The sequence below is a fragment of the Phodopus roborovskii genome, unplaced genomic scaffold (assembly GCF_943737965.1).
Source record: "Phodopus roborovskii unplaced genomic scaffold, PHOROB, whole genome shotgun sequence".
Taxonomy (NCBI): Eukaryota; Metazoa; Chordata; class Mammalia; order Rodentia; family Cricetidae; genus Phodopus; species Phodopus roborovskii.
The window spans coordinates 45,810,878-45,836,993 of record NW_026126433.1 but is presented as its reverse complement, the minus strand read 5'-3'; the positions used below and the strand labels follow the sequence as shown (position 1 = coordinate 45,836,993).

At 40.7% G+C, this 26,116-nt stretch overlaps 1 protein-coding gene across 4 annotated transcripts in view; it reads left to right on the top strand.

Moving 5' to 3' along the window:
• Pld5 (phospholipase D family member 5) overlaps window positions 1-26,116 on the top strand; it is a 297,142-nt gene that overhangs the window by 196,100 nt on the left and 74,926 nt on the right. For all 4 annotated transcript variants that reach the window (XM_051186375.1, XM_051186376.1, XM_051186374.1 and 1 more), the window contains exon 5: window positions 20,232-20,359. In XM_051186375.1, coding sequence (XP_051042332.1) covers window positions 20,232-20,359 — 128 coding nt within the window. The remainder of the gene's footprint in view (window positions 1-20,231; window positions 20,360-26,116) is intronic.

Below are 26,116 nucleotides of genomic sequence, written 5' to 3'. Positions count from 1 at the left end.
CAGAATTTAAATTATGCCAAATATATTCTTTAACTACAGTGAAATCAAGCTAGAAACCAATGGAAAAAGGATAACTAAAAAACCTTCATATTATTGGAAATGAACCTACCTGTTACTTAATCATAAAAAAAATAAATAAAAATGCTAGTCAACTAAGATCTCACAATGGAAAGAAACTTTTAAAGCTTTTCCATAGCACAATATACCAATATGTGTGGAAAGCAGCTAATGGTTTTTAGATGGAGTGGAGCCTTCTTAAACATTCATGTCTGAAGGAAGAAAAGCTGAAAGATGACTCAATCATGAAGAATCTATCTCAAGAAAATCCTAAAAATAAGAAAAGAAAATCCTAACTTCAAGAATGCAGCAGAGAAGACAAATTATTAAATGTAATCTTCAATTAAATGCACCCAGAAAAATTCAATTAAAGCAAAGTTAATTTTTTAAGAGACTGATAATTCTGTAAACCATTGGGTAGGTAGACTGCTCAAGAAAAGAGAGAGAGAGAGAGAGAGAGAGGCAGGGGTGGGTGACTTGCTGATACTAGGAATGGGAAAAGGAGCATCACATGGAAAGATCAGGAATTTGAGATAGTTAAAAGACAGTGTGGGGGTGGTGTAAATGATATGGACAAATTCCTTGGAAACTAAGTAACTGACAGAGAAATAATAGAATATGGAGTAGTCTCCAGAATGATTTTAGAGTTAGAGGACAGTGTATGTGAAGCACCTGTGATGGAAGATGTCATTTTGTATATGTTTCTCATACTGGTTAATAAATAAAGCACTGTTGGCCAATAGGAAAGGAAGATAGGAGGGACTAGGAGACAAGGAGGAAGAGGAAGTAGTAAGGAGGGTCAAGATCGAGAGTCTGGAGAAAGCAGTATGCTACCAGCTCCCGGTAAAAGAAATACATAGATCAGCAGAAATGGGTTAATAATTAAGACAGAGCTAGCCAATAAGAAACAAGTAACCAGGCCAACAACATTGTATCAAATACAGAGTCTCTGCGTATTATTTGGGGCTGGCGCGGTGGCAGGACAATACCAGGCGGCGGGCGGAAAAACTGTACACCTTACAAATGGTGCCCAACGTGGCCAATACAGCCAAGATTTGTGGTATAGATATAGATTGTGGTATAGATATGATTACTTTGTTTTGGAATGGATTTTCATTTATTGATTACTTTGTTTTGGAATAGATTTTCATTTATTGATACAATTTAAGGTCAATTTTGTGATTAAGTATATTTCTCCTCTTGTTTAGATGTTGTGTTTATATAGCTCATTTAGAAATGTAATGTATATTTTAGTACAGATTTTAGATAGTTACCTATAATAGTCAAAACTTATAGCTAGGTGAGTTAGGTTTTCTAGGTATGCAGAGATGTATTTGAGATAGATAGGAATTCTTCAAACCTTTCAAAGACCTACAGAATATGGCATTTAAAATGGTTTAGGGTTTTTCTTGACAATGAGGCACAATTGCTCCTGGCAACATCACCTGCGTCAGAAAGGAAGATGGACATTGAAGAAACTCGTTATGGAGTTTGCTTCCAATGTGACAAGACTAGCCATTTGGACAAGATACTGCTCTTGTCTGGACTGTTTGACTTTATGCTGTATAAAATGGACATGCAGGACCCACAGAAAAGTGACTGGTGATTCAAGATGGACATTGCTACAGAGTTCCTGCTTCATGGAAGACTCTGCCAGACAGTCTACAGGACACAGAGAAAAGTGACTGACAAACTGCCAATACAAGAAGACATTTTAAAGTTTCCTACTTTGCTAAAGAGTTGGTCAGACACACTATGGCCTGTGGGCTGAAGATGAAAGATTACAGAAGAACTTCAGGTGACTGAAAAGGCAAGATGTCTCTGTCATTTCTAAAGCATATATTTTCCTTCTGTGGTCTTTGAAGGAGTTGAAGACAGATGGTTATGGTTATAGTTTTCATTGGTTAGGATTAAAGATAAGTTACTTAGACTTTAGACACACAAAGATAAAATAGATGATGGAATATTTTCTTGAAATCTTGGTAAATGTTAATGGACTAAATATTGTTAAGTGTGATTCTTACTTGATAACTGTTGTATAATATATTTTACTATGTTAAGGTTAAAACCCTTCTTTTTATTTAGACAGAAAAGAGGAGATGATGGGAGATGTCATTCTGTATATATGTTTCTCATACTGGTTAATAAATAAAGCACTGTTGGCCAATAGGAAAGGAAGATAGGAGGGACTAGGAGACAAGGAGGAAGAGGAAGTAGTAAGGAGGGTCAAGATCGAGAGTCTGGAGAAAGCAGTATGCCACCGGCTCCCCAGTAAAAGAAATACATAGATCAGCAGAAATGGGTTAATAATTAAGACAGAGCTAGCCGATAAAAAACAAGTAACCGGGCCAACAACATTGTATCAAATACAGAGTCTCTGCGTATTATTTGGGGCTGGCGCGGTGGCAGGACAATACCAGGCGGCGGGCGGAAAAACTGTACACCTTACACACCTGGTTCAAGATAGGCCTTTGTTTGGCTCCTGACTACTGAGTAGAGTCATCTGAGAAGAAAGAGTCAACTGAAAATCACCTACATTGGGTTTATCTATGGGCATGTGTGTGAGGGACGTCTTGATTAGTAATTGTTGTAGGTGGCCCCAGCCCACTTTAGGGAGTAATATTCCCTGGGTCTGCGAATAAGAAAACTGAACTTGAGCATGAATGAGCCAGCTCACACAGATCCTGCCTCCAGTTCCCACTCTGTCTCCCCTTAATGATGGAGTGAGTCCTGAAAGTGTAAACCAAAAAAAAAAAAAAAAAAAACCTTTCCTTCTCTAAGTTGGTTTGGGTCATGGTGTTTATCATAGCAACAGAATGAACTAGAACACCCCATAGGGAAGTGACTAATCTACATGATCAAGGCCACTAGAGTCATTTTGTAAATTTCCAGGTGACAATTGTCATGTGAAATACAGAGGATGAGACAGAGCCCTAGCACGGGCTAGACCTCTAGAAGAGAGGTAGAAGAGTTAGCACCCAGTGTCAAGCAGCAGCTGTACCACAGGTAGATCATTCACCATGTTCCTTGTCCATTAAGGATGTTACACCAACATGAAGATGCATCCAAACCACACTACCAGGTGTCTGATGGTAACTGGAATGAATGTAACATCCTTTTGAAGGCCCAACATAAAACCCTGACAACTTTCCCTATAGTATTTATCAAGTAATAAAAGCATAGCTACACTTGCTCATGTTTGGCTCATGCTTGGTGATGTTTCAAAGGTACCTTTTTCCTTGAGTTGAAATGCCTGAAAGGGGCTAAGGGACTAGGTCAGCAGTGGAACTCTTATCTGGCATGAGCAAGGCCCAAGTGCCACCAGCAGCACTGCTCATTAATTAGTGTGCTGTATAGAAGATAAATATCTTTAATATACAAAGACACTTTCCAATTGCAATTATTTTTTCATTATAAAAATATGAATAGTCACAATTTTTAAATGGGATCAAAATAAGAAGAAAAAATATATAGGAAAAATATAAAATATAAAAAAGATAGCATCAGCATTTGCTTTCAAGCATCCCCAGCCTTTGGAATCCCCTCACTTTCCTTTATGTTTTACTATTTCTTCACCAAAGACCTCCCTTCCCCCACCCCACTTCTCATGGTTCTTGCCTTGCTCCCTGGCCTGTATGGATGCTCACTCCAACTTAAACACATAAATTTAAAAATTTAAAGCTACCATCCACATAGGAGAAGAAATGTTACCTTTGTCTTTCTGGGCCTAGGTTACCTTACCTGGTATGATATTGTCCAGTGTCTTAGATTTTCCCACAGAGTTCACAATTTCATTTTTGTTTAGTGATGAGCAGTGTTCTGTTGTGTATACTTACCACATCATCAGTATCCCAGTCACCAGTTGGTTGAATCTGGGCTGCTTCTGTTCCCTTGCTATGGTGAATAGAACAGCAATAAACACGGGTATCTTCATAGCCCTGCCAGATGAGCCCTTGTCCTGTGTACCCGGTAGTGGTGCAGCTGGATCTATTTTCAGCTTTTTTGAGAAGCCCTGACACTGCTCTCCACATTCTCGCTGGCATTTGTTCGCACTTGTCTTCTTGACCATAGCCATTCCGATTGGGGTGAAATGGAAGCCCATGGTAATTGAAATTTGCATTTCCCTATTGGCAGAAACGGAGAACACATTTTAAAGTGTTTATTGAACATTCATAGTTCTACCTTTGAGAATTCTGTTCATTTCCATGGGTTATTTCTTTTCTTTGTGTTTAATTTCTTAAGTTCTTTGAATTTTCTAGGCATCAATCCTCTGTTAACTGACAAAGGATTTTCGCCATTCCATATGTTATCTTCTTTACTTGATGGACGATTTCCTTTGCTGAACAGAAGCTTTCAGTTTCATGATGTCCCATTTGTCAATTGTTACTTCTGGAATGCCTGGAATCTTGTTTCAAAACTCCTTATACCTATATCTTTTCTGTTGTTTATTTTTGAGTATACAATTAATTACAATGTTTGTGTCTTCCTTTTCCTCTCTCTAAATCTTTTCACATGCTCCTTCCCTGTTCTCCCTCAAATTCATGGCCCCTTTTCATGAATTATGAATGCAGGAATATTGTATTTGCATATACATATATAACCCTAAATATAGCTTGTTGAGCCCATAAACACCCATAACATCTAAAGTACACCCTGCCTTTTCCTCTAGCAGTTTCAGGCTTTCTGGTTGCATATTGAAATCTTTGATTTATCTGGAGTTGATTTTTGTGCTAGGTGAGAGATAAAGACTTAGTTTCATTCTTTTGCATTTAAATATCCAATTTTCTCCCTACAGTGTGTTGAAGACTCTACACTTTCCTTTTTTTTTAATGTTTTTATTTATTTAAGTTTGAAACAAGGTGTTTTACATGTCACTCCCAGTTCCCTCTCCCTCCCCTCCTCCCCTGTCCACCCACAATCCCATCCCCTTTCTGCTCCCCAGGGAGAGTGAAGGCCTTCCATGGGAATCTTCAAAGTCTGTCATATCATTTGGAGCAGGGCCTAGGCCCTCCCAATGTGTCTAGGCTGAAACAATATCTCTCTATATGGAATGGGCTTCCAAAGTCCATTCATATACTGGGGATAAGTATTGATCCACTACAAGAGGCCCTATAGACTGCCTACTCCTCCTAACTAACACCCACATTCAGGGAGTCTGGGTCAGTCCTATGCTGGTTTTCCAGGTATCAGACCCAGGTCCATGAGCTCCCTCTTATTCAGGTCAGCAGTTTCTGTGGGTTTTTCCAGCTTGGTCTTGACCCTTTTGCTCATTACTCCTCCCTCTCTGCAACTGAACTCCAGGAGTTTGGCTCAGTGTTTAGCTGTGGGGGGTCTGCTTCTGCTTCCATCAGCTACTGGATGAAGGCTCTAGGATGGCATATAAGGTAGTCATCAATCTCATTATAGGGAAAGGGCACTATTGCTTAGATTGTTAGTTGGGGTCATGCTTGTAGATCTCTGGACATTTCCATAGTGACAGATTTCTCTTTAAACCTATAATGGCTACCTCTATTATGGTATCTCTTTACTTGCTCTCCTATATTCTTCCCCTGACTCAATCTTTCTGCTCCCTTATGTCCTCCTCTCCCCTCTTCTTCTCCATTCTCTTTCTCCTAACTTCCCCCATTCTCTAAATTTGTTCAGGAGATCTTGTCCCTTTCCCCTTCTCAGGGGACCATGTATGTCTTTCTTAGGATACTCATTTTTTCCTAGCTTTTATGGCAGTGTAATTTGCAGGCTGGTGATCCTCTTCTCTATGTCTAAAATCCATATATGAAAGTACATACAATGTTTGTCTTTTTGTGACTGGGTTACCTCACTCAGGATGGTTCCTTCTAGTTCCAACCATTTGCCTGGGAATTTCAAGATTCCATTGTTTTGTTTTGTTTTTCCCACTGAGTCATACTCCATTGTGTAAAGGCACCCCATTTTCTCCATCCATTCTTTAGTTGAGGGGCATGTAGATTTCTTGCAGGTTCTGGCTATTACAAATAATACTGCTGTGAACATAGTTGAACAGATGTCCTTGTTGTATTAATGTGAATCTATTGGGTATATGCCTAACAGTGGAATCGCTGGATTTTGAGGTAGACTGATTCCCATTTTTCCCAAGGAACTGCCATACTGATTTACAAAGTGGCTGTTCGCACTCCCACCAGCAGTGGAGGAGTGTTTCCCTTTCTCCACATCCTCTCCAGCATAAACTGTCTTTAGTGTTTTTTGATTTTACCCATTCTGACAGGAGTAAGATGGGTGGGTATATCAGAATTGTTTTGATTTGCATTTCCCTAATGGCTAAGGATGCTGAGCACTTTCTTAAGTGTCTTTCAGCCATTTTAGATTCCTCTATTGAAAATTATCTATTTAGTTCTGTACCACGCTTTTAATTGGATTGTTTGGTGTTTTGCTTCTTGAGTTCTTTGTATATTTTGGAAATCTGCCCTCTGTCAGATGTGGAGTTGGTTAATATCTTTTCCCATTCTGTGGGCTGCCATTTTGTCTTGTTGACTATGTCCTTTGCCTTACACAAGCTTCTCAGTTTCTGAAGGTCCCATTTATTGTCAGTCTCAGTGTCTATGCTGCAGGTGTTATGTTCAGGAAGCGATCTTCTATACCAGTTTGTTCAAGGGTACCTCCCACTTCCACTTCTAAGAGGTTCAGTGTGACTGGATTTATGTTGAGGTCTTTGATCTATTTGGACTTAAGTTTTGTGCATGGTGATAAATATGGATCTGTCTGCTGTCTTCTACAAGTCAGCATCCAGTTATGCCAGCACCAATTGTTGAAGATGCTTTCTTTTTCCCATTGTATAATTTTAGCTCCTTTGTCAAAAATAAGGTGTTCATAGGTGTGTAGGTTAATATCAAGGTTCTTCAATTTGATTCCATTGGTCTACCTGTCTATTTTTGTGCCAATACCAAGCTGTTTTCAGGACTCTTGCTCTATAATAATCTTGAAGTGAGGGATGGCGATGACTCTGGAAGTTCCTTTATTGAATTATAGGGTTGTTTTGGCTATCCTGGGTCTTTTGTTTTTCCATGTAAAATTGAGTATTGTTCTTTCAAGTTCTGTAAAGAATTGTGCTGGGATTTTGATAGGGATTGCATTGAATCTGTAGATTGCTTTTGACAAGATTACCATTTTCACTATGTTGATCACACGTATCCGAAAGCATGGGAGATCTTTCCATTTTCTGCTATCTTCTTTAATTTCTTTCTTTAAAGACTCAAAGTTTTTATTATATAGGTCTTTCATTTGTTTGGTTAGCATTACCCCAAGATATTTTATGTTGTTTGTGACTATTGTAAAGGGTGAAGTTTCTCTGATTTCTTTCTCAGCCCCTTTATCATCTGTATATAGTAGGGCTACTGATTTTTTTTTTTTTTTGAGTTAATCTTGTATCCTGCCACTTTGCTGAAGGTGTTCATCAGCTGTAGGAGTTCCCTGGGCTGTAGTGTCCACACTAAGTTCAGCATTAATATGGTGACCTCTTGGGAGCAGGGGACCATCAGGTTGCCTAAGGAGGGGTGAACCGGCCCAGGTCTGAAACACAGCAGGTCAAAACTCCCGTGCTGATCAGAGTCTACCTTTTCATCAGTGTGTATTATTATTAAAGATATCAATGAAATAAGGTTTTCAATGGTCCTTACATTTAAAAAGATAAAAATGGGCTGTCAAAGTCTCTAGGAGAGTAGCAGTGCTTGCTGCCAAGGCTCATGCCCTGATCTCAATCCTTGGAAGCCACATGACACAATGGAAGGAAAGAAGTATCGTCTTACCTCTGCACACATGACATGATGCACACATATCATGGTGCCCATATGCCATGATACACATATCTGTGTGTGTGTGTGATATATATGTAAATAAACTGATATAAAGCAATTTCTTTCTATTTAAAGACCCTCATAGCGAGCCCAGGAATAAGTAATGGGAAATCGGTAGGATTTGAGGCAGGAATGGATGCCACTCTGAGTGAACTGGTGGATGTGAAAGCTAGAGAAACCTGTACCTATGGCAACCTGAGTGCACGTCAAGTCAGTGGGCCCCTTGGATCTGCCAAATTGCCTGGAATTCTTTGTCCCACAGAGCTGATCTCCAGGCAGTTAAATCACCTAAGTCGGCATAGCAGCCAATTCTAGTAAATCACCTTACCTGTCATTTTCCTGCTCATCCAAATAACAGGTCTGAGGAGTTTCCTAGAAGCCCTCCAATGAGATTTGCAAATGCTCAATTGTCACTTGGAAATGACATGTAATACAAGAAGAGAACATTGTGTTCAGATGTTTTTTCTTGAGCTGTTTTTTAAGTATTTGAGTTAAAAAGAAAGTCAAAGACTTTTGAGATCTTATAACTCCTGGGATTTCTTAAACGTGAAGTTTTTCTTTTTCCTTTTTCCTAATATGATCAAATACTCAATCACAGCACTGAAAAAAATAACTAATATTCCTCTACTAACATTTTCTCACATGCCACTTTCTCTTTTCTTCTGCATATACCATACGTGTCTAAGTATTATTGACAGATAGATAAACCAAAAGAAATTTAGTGTAAAGAAATATTTGCCTCTGATTCAAAAGTAGAACATTCTGAATGTTACCTTAGAGATGAGGGGAAACTGAGGCTAGAGTTCAGTGGTGTTGGGAGAGGTGTTTATGACCCAGCGGGTTGCAGAGAAGTCATGGGTTTTGGTGACTGGGCACCTGAAAAGCAGCAACTAAGTTTTATCACAGCATGGCAGCTTGCCCAGACTGTGACACTAATGACAGGTTCATAGGCTATGGTGTATGTGCAAGTGTGTGGGAATCTAAGAATAGAAGTCCTCTGAGTACTGTTGCTAGAAAAAACTTTTTAAGAAAATACAATGTGAGTATTGACTCAAACATATAGGCTGCACTTATAGAAATACTAACATCAATATTATTGTTGATTTGAAATTCTAGTTTAACCAGAAGCTTCATTTTATTCTCCTCTGTCTGGCAGTCTTGGTCTGGGGTGTAAACAGAGTCCAGATGAGCCATGACAGGTACCCAGGAAGCAAAGAAGCCAAGAAAATAGGAGCTCTAGTCACCATCAAATGAAACTGTTTTCTTTCCCTGACACCCACAGAAATATTTACCTGTTCTGTGACATAAAATATGGTAGATGCAATGTGTTATTCATGCATATTTTCTGTAGGAGAAGATGACACACTATCTTTGATATTTATACAGGGTGTGGAATCTGGTCATTTCTTTACCTAACCCCCTCACTATTTTTATTCTTCAAGCACTTGGAAGGAAAATTTCAAGAAAAAAGTTTAGGGGATTCTCCTGAGCAGTACCAGGCTATACCATGTGTGTTCTGTTCCTTGCTTTATCAGTAACAGCAACGTGACAGTGTTCCTTCCTGCTTTTATCTGGAATATCACAGCTGCCAACTTTCAGTTCATTGTAAGCTAAATTCTTTCTCAATGGTCTTCAGCCTAAAGGACGATTCATAACCAGGACCACATTTCTTCTAATGGAGGAAGTGAAAAGAGAGAAATTCAAAGTTGGAAAAAAGTAGCCACTGGAACCTATGACTAAGTCAGTTTAGTGTGACATTTGCCCTCCTGTCAATCCTGAGTCTGTATGTTAAAGGCAGGTGATGCTCCCTCACCCCGGCTTATAGAAAATAATTTATGAAGACTCTGTCTTGAGAAATTGTATTTTATTGAAGAGAAAAATATTTCCCACGGTGTAACTCTCCCTTTAGGTCACTTGATAATATTTAAACTTGATTGACTTAAAGCAGAAGAAGGCTTATAAGTTAGTTTGAGGGAAATAAATTTCCCCCAAGGCAAAGGCACTTCCTTCTGGAAACTGGGAGATAGCAGCTTACATCTTGACAAAAGTTTATTTCAAAGTTAAAAAGAAGTTCCATAAAACATTAGGCCAAATCAGATACAGAATTTGCGAAAACAGATACAGAATTTGGCCACTTTGTGGTTTCTGTGAGCTGTTGATTTACATCAGGTCTCTCTGAGGAGTTTCTGTTTTAAGTAATGAAGCTCCCTTGATAGTTTAGTAATGTTATATTTAACCTCATACCTCTAAAATATGATTGTTGCAACATGGAGCAAATATAAAAATAATAAATCATTTATGCTTTCTTTTATTCAAAGTCTTTGTGATCAAGCATCTTCTAACCATATACCACACATGGCATGGCTTATATACCACAAGAATTCATTCCTTCTTTTTTTTTTTTTAAATCTTTTGATAATTCTTTTATTTACATTTGAAACAAGGTTGTTTTACATGTCAATCTCAGTTCCTGCACTCTCCCCTCCTCCTCTGTTCCCCCTACATGCCCCTATCCCATCCCCTTCTGCTCCCCAGAGAGAGTGAGGGCCTTCCATGGGGAGTCTTCAAAGTCTGTCATATCATTTGGAGCAGGGCCTAGGTTCTGCCCCATGTGTCTAGGCTGAGAGAGTATCCCTCTATGTGGGGTGGGCTCCCAAAGTCCATTCATATACTAGGGATAAATACTGATCCACTACCAGAGGCCCCATAGACTGCCCAGTCCTCCTAACTGACACCCACATTCAGGGAATCTGGGTCAGTCCTATGCTGGTTTCCCAGCTATCAGACTGGAGTCCATGAGCTCCCACTTGTTCAGGTGAGCAGTTTCTATGGGTTTCTCCAGCCTGGTCTTGACCCCTTTGCTCATCACTCCTCCCTCTCTGCAACTGGACTCCAGGAGTTTGGCTCAGTGTTTAGTTAGCTGTAGGTGTCTGCTTCTGCTTCCATCAGCTACTGGATGAAGGCTCTAGGATGGCATATAAAATAATACTCAATCTCATTGTTGGGGAAGGGCATTTAAGGTAGCCTCTCCAGTATTGCTTAAGTTTTTAGTTGGGGTCATCCTTGTAGATCTCTGGACATTTCCCTAGTACCAGATTTCTCTTTAAACCTATAACACCTCCCTCTATTATGGTATCTCTTTTCTTGTTCCTCTATTCCTTCACTGATTCAATCTTCCTACTTCCTCTTGCACACCTCTCCACTCCTCTTCCTCTTAACTCTCTCTTCCCTCCCCACATGCTCCCAATTTGCTTGGGAGATCTTGTACAAGAATTCCTTTCTAAGAATAGTAGAAGCTGAGACATCAGAGACACTAGCAGATTTGGTGTCTATTAGGAAGCCATCTCCTGGTTCATAGATGCTATGAATGTCCACATAGGGTGCTAGAGAGGACACTGTTTTATAAGAACACAATTCCATTTGCTTGTGACCCCATTCAGAACAGAGCACCCACCCACCCCAGTGCCTTCTATACCTCCCTGAGAAATGTTGACTTTGACATAGTGGTCATGGAAACCAGAAAGGGTTCAAGTGCTCCCTTGTCAGTGGCTGTTTCCTGAAAAATTCCTCCTGTTTTCTACACAGCCAAGGGGAAACTGGATAAAACAATCACCGTTTATAGTGTACCTATCTGGGAGGTGTGTGATGGGCAGCTCTAGGCCAGAACAGCCCTTCGAGAAAGGGAGCAGGACACCAACAGCTGTGGGAAAGAGCAGGGAGGGTGGCAAATTCTCGACTTTCAGATTATTACTTGACCTGGATTTAAGGTGTCTCCATTTTCTTTCATAACATAACCTCAAATGTTCCCATTCTCCTCCATGCAGTCTCCTCCCCTCCCCTCCCCTCCCCTACTCCACCCTTCTCCCCATATCCTTGGTTCTCATTTCTTCTATGTCCTGGGAATATTTCCTACTTCAGAGTTCTGAGTTTCTCAGGCTGAATGAAGAGTTTGGAGCTTCCTGGTTCCACTCTGAGTTTTCTGCTGGGTGTGGTGAATTGACATTAATCATGAAGGGTTTAATTTTAGAACTTGAGTATTCCTTTTGGTTAAGTATGATTAATTTGCAGCTTTTGAAGGAGGTGTAACTACACAGGTTCTTCAACAAAAATCGACTATATGCTTCCAAATGTGGCTAAGTCAGAGCTCTCATTTTCCTCACAGGACTTACACTCTAATAAGGAAGACAGTGCTCAGTAAGGAATGAAATGACTTGAGGATGCTTACAGAAAACAATTGCACAGGGATTCACAGGTCTGAGCCCTTCCTAATGCACCTGCCTCAGTCTCTTAACACAAAGATCTCATAGTAGTTACCTAAGAAGTCTTTTCTTACTGAATCACCATTTTTGGAGAGAAAAATGAAGCACAGAAAGTTAAGTGAATTTCTCAGAGACTCTCAGTTACTCAGTGGTAGTTGCTCAAATGAAGACATCTGATATGTGGATCCTTTCTCAAGTCTACAACTACCTAGAGATGTCTTTCATATTTATTTTCTTTCAAATCTACCTTCTCATCTCCCTCTCTCATCCTGTACCATTCTTTCCCATCCAATCCTTTCATTGGGTTTATTTGTAGAACTTAGAAAAATATAAACAGTGAATGAATTCAGGTATGTCTACTTCTAGCACATCTAAGGAGGTGCCTATGTCATACTATGCCACCAAGATTCAGGAAGACCTCAATAGGCCAATAAATTCTCAAGAGGCACATCTTGAGGTGGTAGATTAGGTGCCCAAACCTCTTCCCTAAGTTCTTGTTTTCTCCCCAGTGACTGGCTTTAGCTTTAGCTGCCCATCTCCACAGTGACTTAGTTCTCACTGATACCTGGGACTGTCTCTTGGCATTGTCCTCATCTCACTTGTGATTTAATTTTTACCCATGGCTACTTCTCAGAGTGTTTTCAATATCCCTATCTTTGCCTTGCCGTGTATGTGTGTGTGTGTGTGTGTGTGTGTGTGTGTGTGTGTAAACATACGTACATACATACATACATACATGCATAAGTATATACATACATGATTAATAGGAACTGAGAGAGCTAATGAACACTAGGTGGCTTGCTAAGAAGACTGGGAACAGTGCCACCATGAACTTAGGGCCTTGGAGCTGTCCAAAGCTATCAGTAGGAAGCTTCATTCAGTGAATGCAAGATTGGCTGAAAGGAGCACGGGAAAGAAAACTTCCTTACTTTCTTTTCTGTGAGTTCTCTGAGAAGTTGATAAAGAAAGGAATTCCTATCTCATTTGCAAAGGAACACAACATTATTGAAAGAAGAATAATGTTGAAACTATTGGTTCTCAAAGGCAGGAACAATTGAAATGTCAACATTTGGGAGTTTTATTTAAGTCATGTTAGTAAGTACTGTCTAACTGTCTGATGTCTCCTTTTGTTATGAATTTTGGCTTGGAATGGAACCAGCTTTGAAGTTTAATTTAAGCTTACTTCCCACATACAAAGGATTGTTCTCCTATCTTATTTCCTTCATAGTGCTGTGGCTTTTGCTGATTATTAGGTCTACTCTGATCTTAACAGAGGTCACAAGTAATTGCCTATAGCCACAGACAGAGACAAGATGATCAGATTCATTAAATCCTTCAGCTTGTATGATGTTTCTTTTCATGTCTATTGGACTCATAAAACATGACCATCATTGTGCTACCTCTTTGAATTTATAAGTAAATCCCAGACATTAAAGGTATAGCATGTTCTCCTTCCTTTCATCCCTCTGCTCCTCATCCCTCCCCCTTATTCTTCTTTTTGACCTTTGGTTAAGGATATTACTTTTAATAGGTTTCAAGCATCACCACTTATAAGAGTAAAGTCTCTATAGTTATTAGAAAAGATTGTCATGTGATTCTAGTCATGAATCGAGCAGAGTCCTGACTTCACATCAAGACCTTGGATTTGGTCTGTGGATGTAGCTAAGTACCCAGTGTTTGCTTTCTATATGTAAGGCAGTAGATTGGACCCTAGGAACTTCAGAAAAGAAAAAAAAAAAAAGGAGGAGAGTAGGGGATGGAGGAATTTGTCACTGTGGCATCAGGCAAGTCCTATCCTTCCCCTGAGAAACATTCTTTTGTTCTTGTCTTAGATATAAAACTTTAGAATGAGCTAATTATTCCATCCCAAGTTCTAAACAGGTCTGGCCCTGTTTAGTTCCTAAGATCAGACCAGGTATGTGCAGGGAAGCATGGCCATAAATAACAATGAACTAATTCTCGATAATTCTTGGGTGTGTTTTTTTATTATAAAGCACCATGTGAACATAGTTATTTTAGTAACATAGTCATGACTGTTTACTTTTAGTAACTAAGATTGAATAGCATTGAATATGAATTTAAAAATTAATCTAATGAGTTTCCCTTCTAGTAACTATAGTGGCAATACATGTTATTACGGTTCTGACCACTATTTTTCCTAGTAAAATTAAATTCATCTACCACAAATTACATAGGTATAAAATCTTTACCTTTGTAAATAGTACTTAAAACTTTTATTAGTTACTGGAAGAATTTGTGTTTTGGTTATAAGAACAGAATATTTTTCATTTACTTTCAATCTTTGTTATAAGCATGGGTTTATTTACCCCCAGTTTCCTAGTTTTTGTTGTTTCAGTTAAAACTCATGTTAAATAATTTTTGCAAGTTATCATTCTGGTTTGTTCAGTTCACTCCAACAGCTTTTGAGAGCTCTGTTGGCAGGTTATGATGTATATGGTCTATTTTATTTGTTTTCTTATCAGCCATTGGTGGGCTTTTCAACTTAAAATGTTTTATTCTTCAGTTCTTAGATATATTACTTTATTTGAGAGTTTCTTCCCTCTGACTTTGTTTCTCTCTAGAACTATCATGATTGGATTATGGACACAGCAATAGTGACTTCTCTGGTTGCTTTGGCTAAAAGCCTGTCAAAAAGCAATTTAAAGAAATAGAGATTTATTGGGACTGACGGTTGCAGGGAATACAGTCCATCACAGCAGGGAAGTACAGCCTCCAGAACAGGCGGTCATCTTGTCACATTACATGAGTAGTCAGGAAGCAGCAAGTTAACAGAAAGTGAAGCAGGTTATAAAACTGTAAAACCAGTCCTCAGTGATTCACTTCCTCCAGCAAGGGTCCACCCCTTAATGGTCCTACCAACTTCCCACACAGGGCCACCAGCTGAGGACCAAGTGTTTGTGGTCCTATGGAAGACATTTCACAGTTAAATCCCAGTCTGTCAAACTTTGCCATTTCTTACCTTGTGCTTTGATTACCATCTCTTTCCCTTTATAAATTCCCTAATTTGGGAAAAGTTTCTTTTTTCTTCCCTGAAACTTTCATTGAGATATTAGTTGACCCAGATCACTTCATCATGCACTGACTTTTCAATCATACTTGTAATCTCTCTGTGCCCTGTGTTGTCAATTGTTGCATCATTAGAATATTTGGATCCTTGCTTGTTTCCAATCCTGCCAATTAAATAATTGATTTCTACCACTAAATTTTAAAAATTTTCTTATCTTGAGCACACCTTTAGTACCAGCACTCAGGAGACAAAGGCAGGCGGATCTCTGTGAGTTCCTGGCCAGCCAAGAGCTGCATAGTGAAACCCTGTCTCAAAAACAAAAACAAAAGCAAAAGCAAAAACATTTCCAATCATGTCGATGTGTTTGCTTTTGCTTGCCGTGAAAGAACACCATGATTCCTAACTGAGCAAAAATAAGGGGTTTTTTTGGTTTTCAATTTCTCAGATGTAAATCCAGAGTCTTAGTCTCGTATTCTGAAGCCTGTGGTGGTGAGTGCAGGCTAGAGCTAAGCTTCTCATCTCCTGATGTCCAGGCAGCAACTAGAAGAAGGGGTCCTACAATCCACTTTAAGTGTATACTGTTAGCATTTAGGCATTTTTACTGGCCTGCCTTTGGAGTTCTGACAGGATATGCCCACAGCTCCTGCCACTAAGAGCACCACCTGTGCACATCACTGTGTTCCCTGTTAAAAGGGCCCTGCCCACCTTCCATATCTCTCTCTCTCTCTCTCTCTCTCTCTCTCTCTCTCTCTCTCTCTCTCTCTCTCTCCCTCTCCCTCCCTCCCTCCCTCCCTCCCTCCCTCCCTCCCTCTCCTTTCTTCCACTGCTCCTGTCCCCAGAGGCTGGTCTCCCCCTTTCCCTTTCCTCTTTTTATGATCCTTTTCCCTAATTTAAAAACAAAACAAAACAAAAACCCTCCACTTGAACTCTGTTGGATAGCGTCTTTCTCACACTGCTTTTTTAAAATTACAACACACACCACAGTTGCCTAATTGTCTTCCATAGACCTCACTTCTTAGAGGTTCCATCAGCTCATAGTAGCATCACAGGGTGGTGGCCAACTTTTACTATGGAAGCCAGGGAGAATGTTCAAAGTGCCTTATTCCTAGATTATTCTTCATTATTTTAAAATTGTCCCAGTGAATGCTTGTTTTTTCCATTCAATCAGACCCAGGTAGCCATGTGACTTTTCTCCTTGGTGAGCCTCTAAACTGTTGAAGTATCATGTGTAATCTGAGTACACGAACCACTCTCAGAATCTTGGAACACAGGCTGTAGAGGCTGGTCATCCATGTGGGGAGGAGCAGAATTACTCAGCCCCTCTCCCCAGCTGGGTGGTTGAAAAGGTAGCTACAGGCCTCAAGGAAAGAGAGTAGACATCTTGGATTCTCACTGATCATCCTTATCATCATCGACCTAATGCTGAGCCACTGTAATAAAGGTTTCTGTTGGTCTATTTTCAGTTTAGACCTTTGTATGTTTAAAAATAATTAAAAAGTATTATTTTAAATTTTTAATTTTCAGTTCAGAGTTAATTGTTCTTTTTAAGCATAATTTTAATTTAAAAAATTTTAAGCCAATGATTCCAAAAAAAAAAAACAAAAACAAAACAAAAGAATAAACAAAAACAAAAAATAAAAAACCCATTCCTATAGGGGACCTTGATGATGGTATATGAAATAATAATCAAAATGTGGCTTTATGCAGGAAAGAATATCCTAATTGTCAGAAAAATATGTAGGAAGGAAGAGACAACTCCTAGAAATTGCCCTTGTAAGTCTAAACCAGGAAACTAAAGACAGACATTTATGAGCCACGTAAAAAAATTCTTCATCAAACAGAGACAGCTGACCCAAGCTAATGGGAGCTCACAGACTATGGACTGACAGCTGTGGAACCTGCATGGGACCAAACTTGACTCTTTTAATGTGGGTGACAGTGGCTTGATCTGTTCAGGGTGGGGGCTTGGCAGTGGTACCAGAATCTACCTCAGGTGTATGAACCAGCTTTTTGGAGCCCATTTTTATGGTGGGATACCTTGCTCAGCCTTGATATTGGTGGGGGGGGGGTCCTGCCTCAACTTGGTATGCCAGACTTCGTTGACTCTCCAAGGAAGGCCTTACCCCCTCTGAGGAGTGGGTGGGGGTGGGAAAGGGGGAGATGGGGGACAGGAGAAGGAGAGGGAGGAGGAACTAAGTTTTGTATCTAAAAGGAAAAATACATTTTGAAATTAATACATAAATAAAATAACGTAACAATAAAAAAAACTCATTGTGATTTCAGGATATTTGAAGGGATGTGAGAACAGCAGTGAGCTCTTAAGTTTCATTGTGTGTATGTGTGTAAACATATGTGTATGTTCACATACGTGTGTGTATGTATGTGTATGAATATGTGCACATGTGTGGTACATATGTATATGAGTGTCTGTGCACACTTGTGTATGTACATAAATCTGTGTGCATGCATGTGTATGTACTTATGTGTGCGTGTGTGTGTTTGTGTACCTGTGTATGAGACATATGTGTCATAGTATGAGTGTGGAAGCCAGAGACTAAGCTTGGTTGTTGGGGTTCACCATCACTTTGTTTGAAACAGGGTCTCCTATTAGGCTCTGCATGTCAGGTGAGCTGGTCCACAGAGTTCAGAGTCTCCTGTCTCCACCCCCCCATTTTACCATGGGAACACTAGAATTGCAGATGTGAGATATTGTGTTTAGCTTTAGTTGGGTTCTGCGATTTCAAACTCGGGCAGTTAGGCTTTTGTGATGAATGCTTTAACCACCGAGCCATCTCCCAGACCAGGATTTACTCTTTCCACAACTGGAGTATAACTAACTGATACCTTTAACGTTTCCTCCTGTCCCTCACTGAATGGGTCAAAAGAGGAGCTGTGTAATTATGGGAACACTTTCTCTCCAGTACTCCCCTTTAGCCTTCCAGCCTATGAACCCTGAGTGCTGTGAAGTAAATTGATTAAGCCATACTGGGAAGCAAAACTGAAGCTTCTAGGGACAAGCCAGCTATGACCCTATTCAGAAGAGAAGATGGATTAATAAGACAGGGTCTGTCTGCCACAGACCCCACTCTCAGGGAACGTCTGAAAGACTCCGGAAATCTATAATGGCTGATGTGACTCCCATTGATACGTGTGTGAGGCCAGTGACAAGTGTGTTTTTGTAATGCTATTTGAGACCCATATATATGTGAGAAAGCTCACTTTAGAAACAGTAGAATGATGGACAGAGAATTTTGGACATGATTGTAGGAACAGCAGCAGTATAGATTCAGGCACAAACACACACACACAGCTGTAATACAGGATTTCTCATTCTTGGGACTGACACTGAGGGGTGACTCTTGTTCTGAGGGTTAGTCTATGCTATGTGGAACATTAAGTAATGTCCATGCTGTCTCCCTACTGAATGCTAGTAGTATTCCCCCTGGCAGTTATAAACCAGGAAATGTCCTCAGAGCTGGCAGCCAGGCAGAGGGAAGAAAGATTCTCACAGGGTTCAGAGGAAGCATGGCCCTCCTCACACCCTGAGTGGTAGTTTGACTTGCTTTGGTTTAATCTGGTCTGATCTAGTCTGGTCTACTCTGATCTGGTCTGGTTTGGTTTGGCAATGCTGAGAACTGAACAGCCCAGGGCCCGATGCATGCCAGGCAAGTGTTCCACTATTCCACTCACCCCCAGCTCAATTTTGCACTGCTAACTCCCAGAACTGAGACACTTAAGTTTCTACTGGTTTAAATCACTCTGGCACGGTAGCCCTGTGGAGAACCAAGAACAAGCACAACCGCTCACCTGCATAGATGTAGAGGAAGCTATGCCTCGAAGCCTGGTGCCCCTTCCATACAGTCTCGGGTCTCTCCAGGGGTGTCACGGGTGATAGATATTCAAATTCTGCTGTACCTGGTGGCTTCTCTCCTGAGATCTATCACTCCTCCTCAGCTAAAAGCTAAGGACCATGACTTTGCTTCCAGAGTGAAAAATGAAAGAACTAAGCTCTTCCACTCTCAGAGGACATCTGTCAGGGTGCTCCTGTCCCTCCAGATTCCTCTTTTCATCCTTGTCTCACAGAGCCAGGGGACACGGCTTGTGTTTCCCTAGTGAGAGGTCAAGTCCATGGTGTAATCTCTTCTCAAATATCCTTATGCATGCAATGTTATGTATTTCCAGTTATCACAATCCTGACCAGGAAATGTGTCAGTGTGGTGTATCCTCCTCATTAATACTGAGTGTCTGTAGGCGGAATGGCTTAGTTCATTAAATACATACATGTAAGTCTTCTCTTCTAAGAGAATTGACTTTACACTTAAACGGTCTTGCATCAAAATACACTAACACTGTCAATACATTTGGGATGGCAATGCTTCAAGACATGACAACGGATTATACCACATTGTGATTAAAACAACTGGCCACATTCAGCTCAGGGTGTTTTTGGTTTTCATGACAGTCTTAATGACAGTTTACTGTTCCAGGCAGGTTCCATCTCATTAAGACCCGGATAATCATGGTTTGAATTAAGAACTATTAAATAATGGGCCAGAAGAGGCTAAATCTAAATTATACCATGAATTTGTAAGTTGAGACTGGAAAGTGGAAAAGAATGAAATAAGGTATGGGAAACATAAGCCAGTTGGTTTCCTATTGGAACAAGAGTAATGGTGAATGCAACATTTTTTTAATTACATTAAAAATTACCATTATTCCAAAATAAGAAGAAAAGAGTGTGTACTATTCCTGTCTCACCATCCAGACAGCCAGAGGGCATGGGGGTTTTGTGCTGATCTGGGTGACTTGAGAAGCCATGGTCTGGTCACGATGAACATAGCCTCCTCTGCATAAGGGCAAATCAGTTTTCTTCTTTTAGTGTGGGGAACAAAGTAGCATTGTTAGACCCTATGCGAACCACCCCAGCCTTATGCGAACCTGGCTTCCCCAAGCCTCCATATGGTCAATACAACCCTGGGTATCGGTGCTTATAGATGCCTGATTGCCAGGGGGTGGAGGGTCTGGGAATGGAGGCTGACTGGTGCCTTCTTGCCCTCCTAGGAGCTGAGGTGACATACATGAACATGACTGCATACAACAAGGGCCGGCTACAGTCGTCTTTCTGGATTGTGGACAAACAGCATGTGTACATCGGCAGTGCGGGTTTGGACTGGCGATCCCTTGGGCAGGTAATCTTCCCACCATATCTAAACTCAACAGCTATGACCATCAAATGTCTGCCTCCAGAGAGCCTATGACACCTATGACTTTTTTTTTTTTTTTTTAATTTGGGATACCAAAGACTGACTTCTGCCTGCTCTCTACCATTGAGACACATTCCCAAATCCAGGGCATTTAGCTTAGGCTGTGAAACCTGATTACATGGGAAATCCAAGAAATAGTAAAGCTGATTACACTGTTTGCATGACCATCTTAACTGATCTCGAGGCATTTTATAAATGTGGCTGGAAGTCTGGCAAAAACTCACTCTCCTCAGAGGCACACCTCATCCACACCACAACCAAGGCGTTTTTACTAGCTTCAGTTTTAGAAGACAGTTACAGTCAGTAATATAGGTTGGATTATTGTTGCCAATATGACAGTCTCACACGCCAGCTAAAAATGGGAACGCAGAGAAAATGCCACAACTCCCTGGAGAGGAAGACACCATCAAAGAAAACATTGCTTATTTTATGTCTCTTCAGGAAATTAAAAAGTGCTGTCTAAACAATTAAAAATTGTTCTGGGGAGGTTGGAGCAGGAGCATGCGTGTGTTGATGGGGAAATGATTAAGCCATATGATGTTCCCCATATGGGCTTTCTTATGGAAATATGTGTTCCTCTGCTGGCTGTAGATTTAATAGCAAGTAAAATCCTTGTAGATCAGAGATATGGGCCCAGATGGAAGAAGGTTTTCCAAAAGGCTACCATTTACATGCCAGACACTGTGCCTGTGAATATTTTTAAAGATCTTATTTTTATTTTTAATTGTTTGTGCATGTGTGTGTGTATGTGTGTGTGTGTGTGTGTGTGAGAGAGAGAGAGAGAGAGAGAGAGAGAGTCAGTAAGTGTGTGGAGTGTGTACAGACAGTTGTGAGCTGCCAGATGTGTGTGCTGGGAGCCAAACTTGGGTCCTCTGTAAAAAGCACTGTATGGTCTTAACCACTGAGCTGTCTCTGTAGCCTCTGATTGTTTCTTCATTTGTCATAACAATCTAATGGTAGACATTACTCTATCCTCCTTTATGGTAATCCCAGAAAAAAAATAAATAAAGCAAAAAGATCCTGTTCCTGCCCTTTCCTCATTCAAAACAATAAAATATACTCTAACCTGGTTAGGGTTGCCTCTCACAGTCTTAGATTAACAGTTACATCAGCCTAATCCACATCTTTCATTTCATTGTTAGTGGTTTGGAGCAGTCATATCAATCAACCCAAAGTCACACTTTTGGGGTTGTGTTTGTTTGTTTGTTTGTTTGTTTTGGAGGGGGTGTTGTTGCTTTTTTATCTTGTGGCTTTAAAATGAAACTCTTAAAAACTGAAACAAATCTTGTTCCTATGCCCTAGGCTGTCTTCCCCATGCTTCACCTGGAGCAAACTGCACTCTGTTAATGCAGCTGTAGAAGAGACACCATTTGGAAAGCAGAAAGGGTTTCAGATTCTGTGACATGAACATTTACCCCAGTTGTTTCCTGGCATCGGCTGCCACTCACCCAGGACTTCTTTCTCACTTGCATCTATCTAGTCCTACCTCCTTTTCCCCACCCCTGAGCACAAATACTGCCTCCTTCCTGGCCCATCTTCTCCCAGTTCCGCTGCCATGTTACTGTATGTGAGGGGCATAGTAATGAACCGCCGAAATGGCTGGTTCATGGTTGAGGGAAGGTTCTTATTGTGGATAAGAGAGAGGAAGTATCTAAAGGCATTTGGAAGCATCCAGAGCAGAGAGAAAAAGAAGAGGACTGAACATGGCCAGGGTTACCTGTTCGAGAAGGGAGAGTGGTAGGAGAGAATAGTGGAGATAGCAAGAAAGGGAAATGGTGGGAGCAGCAGGGACAGGGATAAAAACCTTGCCTATAAAGGGAGCAGGATCAGAGGCTACAAGGGCCAGGAGGCTGCTGTAGAGGCTTTGAAATGTGCAACCGGTACTTGTGAATAGGGACTGAGGAAGCCTGGAGGCAGGCATGGACTTCACTATACTGATAGGTGCTACAGGTATATGTCAGGGGAAAGCTTTGTGTGCCTTTTTAGCAGAGACAAGGGAAATGATGCCTTTTGGCAAAGGGGAACCTGTTTCATAAGTTCATGAGGCACCTTTGCTTTTATCTAACAGCCAGAAATCTTTGTATAGCCCAGTTTGAACTGAACCTAGACTGTTATTTCCAGACATACGTTCTTCCTAAAGCCTAAAGGTTACTCTACACTGTATTGTCTTCAATGAGTGTTCCTCTCAACCGTAATACATCTTCCAAGAGTTGAGTTCAGCTTGTGCTACAGCTTTAGATTTTGTGAAGTTTTTCAGTGAAATCCATGATTATTGCTAATAATCATCATCATCTTAAATCTATGCCAAGTAAAAAAATAATACAGATGCTTTTCTTCCAACTTCCATGCATTGTGGGCTGTCTCTGTCTGGCTTTTAAGCACATGAAAAACAAGAACTCATTCCATTTTCACCATTCTCTTGCTTATAATTAATTCTGCCATCAATCTCATTCTACAGAAGAGAGACCATAGGTCAGTTTGAGGTCGTGTGACCTTCCAGGAAATGGTGAAGATAAAATTCAAGCCTATGCCCTTTAATACTAAACTTTCCACTATTATTTTACCTTGCCCACCAATGATTTTTTAAAAAAAAAAAAAATAAGCAAAAAAAATCATTTTTTTACATTACTTTGTTGGGGTGATAAAAATCAACAATGCAATTCTTTCAGAAGTCCTGTTCACTTCCATGCAATGCAAGCCCTTGGTGGCCTGGTGGCCATGCAATAACCATGCCTGAAGCTCTGCAAACTCCCTCTATCTCTGTGTTGGATTTCAAAGACCAGGAAGCCCTGTGTGTGTGTGTGTGTGTGTGTGTGTGTGTGTGTGTGTGTGTGTGTGTGTGTGTGTGTGTTTACTTCTTTCTGTGTTCCTCACCTCCTGGTGTTCCTTCAAGGACTGCCTTAGAATTCCTGCCCACATGAAGTCCTGTGGGAAGAAAGAGAACACCTCTCCATACTTCCCACTTCATGAGCACCTCAGAAGCCCAGGGAGGAAAGGAAAAGTGCAGAGAGAACAAAGGGAACAAAAGGCCAGCCAGTGAGACAAGCTGAAAGGAAAGCTCACAGCAGCCACAAAGGCTTTGGAGGCGGGATGTGAAATGGGAGAAGCTGGGGAGGGAAATATGAAAATCAGGCTTTTAGAAAAGTTACATTTATAATCTTTGAACAACCCTTCTTAGCTTGGAGTTGAAAGGTGCGATTCAATAGGTCCATTGACATCAAGAACCTGGCAACTCTGGAAAAGAGAGAGATTTAAATGGTGTTCTTTAAATGTAATTGCAACAAACAAGAATAGGCCTATTTAAACTCTGAACATGCGCACATTATCATCTTGGCTACTTTTTTTGTGGAAGGAATGAAAAGGTACATGTGAGGATGAGGGGGTTCTTGGGCAGGCGAGTGTGGGGACAGTGAAAGCAGAGCCTCAGTGAGGAAGACTCCGAAACTTAGCAGCCTGCCTGGGCCTGCAGCAACCCTTGAGACTATCTTCTTCCTTTTGCTTCAAAGAGAAGGTCAGAGGCAGAGTGCTCAAGCTCCATTGAGTTTGCAGTAGGCAAGCATCATGGTGCAGGCTGCTCCGTCTTTCCTATTTGGTGCTAGCACTAAGCTGATGTCTTTCTTAACATTTACAAGCTTCTGAAAGCGTGCTTTAGCTCCTAGGGAAAGGATGCATCTGTGGTTTTGGTAACTAGTTATCAAGGCCAAAATGGAAATGGAAAGGAAAAAGGCAATTCATCCACAAATACAGCATGGAATAATTAATACTCCTTAGAAAACACTTAACAAAGGAAAGCAAATAATTAACTCTTCCTTATTGGTTTAGAAATTACCTGTGCAGCTCAGAATGGCTGCTTTTGTTTGCGTGTACATTGTTGTAAAGTGAAGGAGGAGGTAAAGTCGCCTTTTAATAAAATATACGTATTAGGAGACTGTGTTTTCAATAACAAAGTAATGCAAATTTTCTGCAATTTCTATAGTGGCAATTCTGCAAGTTATATTATTCAAAGGGGCATAAATAAACCTTTTCTTCTTTTCTTCTATGGGTACCATTCTTACAAAGTCACTGAATTGTCTCCTGCCTCCAGTTATGTGGTGACACGGAGGAACAAGAAATCATTTCACCTTTCTCCTGCTCCTCCTAGTGAAAGAACAGTCACAGCATTGTTTCTGAGTAAAATGTATTGTCTTCAGTGCCATGCCTTCACTTTCTCCATCTATTCTAAATGGCATGGTCACCTGAGTTCTCCTAATGTGGCTTGTCTTGAGACGTCTGCCCTGGCCACTTTTTAAAAATTACTTTGTTCACTGTTATGATTTTGTGTGTGATGGATCATATGTGCCATGGTGTGTGTGTGGGGGGGGTCAGAGGTCAACTTCATGTGGACAGTTCCCGTCTTCCATCTTTACTTGGGTTCCTGGGATGGAACTCGGTTCCTCAGGCTCACACTGTTAGGCAGCAAGAACCTTTACCTGCAAGGCTGTCTTGTTGGCCCTGATCATTTCCCCCCTAGATACAGTCCACTGGGTTAAAGGTTCTCCTAAATTGTGATTCCCTTGAGTTCAAGTAAGAGACTTGTGTTCAAAACAAATTGCCCCCCCACACACACACACACACACTGTGGACTTCTGCCACTCATCAGTCAAGCTCTGCACTGTTGCTAGGTTTCTCGTTCATCAGTGTCACTGTTGTTTTCTAAGCTATTGCTCTGCAGTGAAACACAGATGTGGAAGTCAGAATGGAAAGTGATTTTTTTTTTCTTCTTGTTCTTGTAGCTGTATGGCCCTGAGCAAGTTATGCCACCTCCTTGAGTTTTCATTTTATCATCTCTACAGTTGAGCTAACAATAACGTTCTATGAAGTTGCTAGGGAACCAAATGAGTTACTAACATTTACCTGGCTGGCACCGCACCAGAAGCATGAAGACTGTCAATAAACTGGTCATAGAGCTGACGCATGAAAACAGAGCTGTCAGCCGGCGTTGGTGGTGCACTCAGGAGGCAGAGGCAAGCACATCTCTGTGAGTTCAAGGCCAGCCTAGTCTACAGAGATAGTTCCAGGACAGGCTCCAAAGCTACAGAAAAACCTTGTCTCAAACAACCAAAAGAAGAAAAGAAAACAGTTGTCTAGGCCAACAAGGAATGCCAGTATTGATAATTATTTCATGCCATCAATGATGGTGCCACTGATCACTCTCACAAACACGATGGCCTTTTTAACACTACAATATGGAAGCAATAGCACCATAGGGTTCCGGTCCATTGACCGTGACTGGCAGGCTTTAATGACCTGCCATACAGCTTTATTTTTTAGTTACTCAAAGGCAATGCCCAGATGATTAGGCAAAGTGAAACAAATTAAAATAGAGCTGAAGCCTTTTTTTTTTTTTTTTTTTTTTTTTTTTTTGGAAAGTGGATTTGTGTTTTCACATGAATCAGACAGCGCTCACAAGAGGGAGGAGGGTTTCAAGCTGAGCTCTGAATATGGAAGGTGTATTGTATATGCTTCCTCTATCATTCTTCCGTTGGAAGGAAAGACAAAAGCAAAGGAAAAGTAGCTAATCAATCCTGGCCACCTATGCTGATTGCTAAATCATTGGCTCCTGGTAAGGACTGTGGCAACCAGTAGATCCCTGGCTGGCTGCTACAGGTTGTAGGTCAGAGTTCCAACTTCTTAGACAGCACC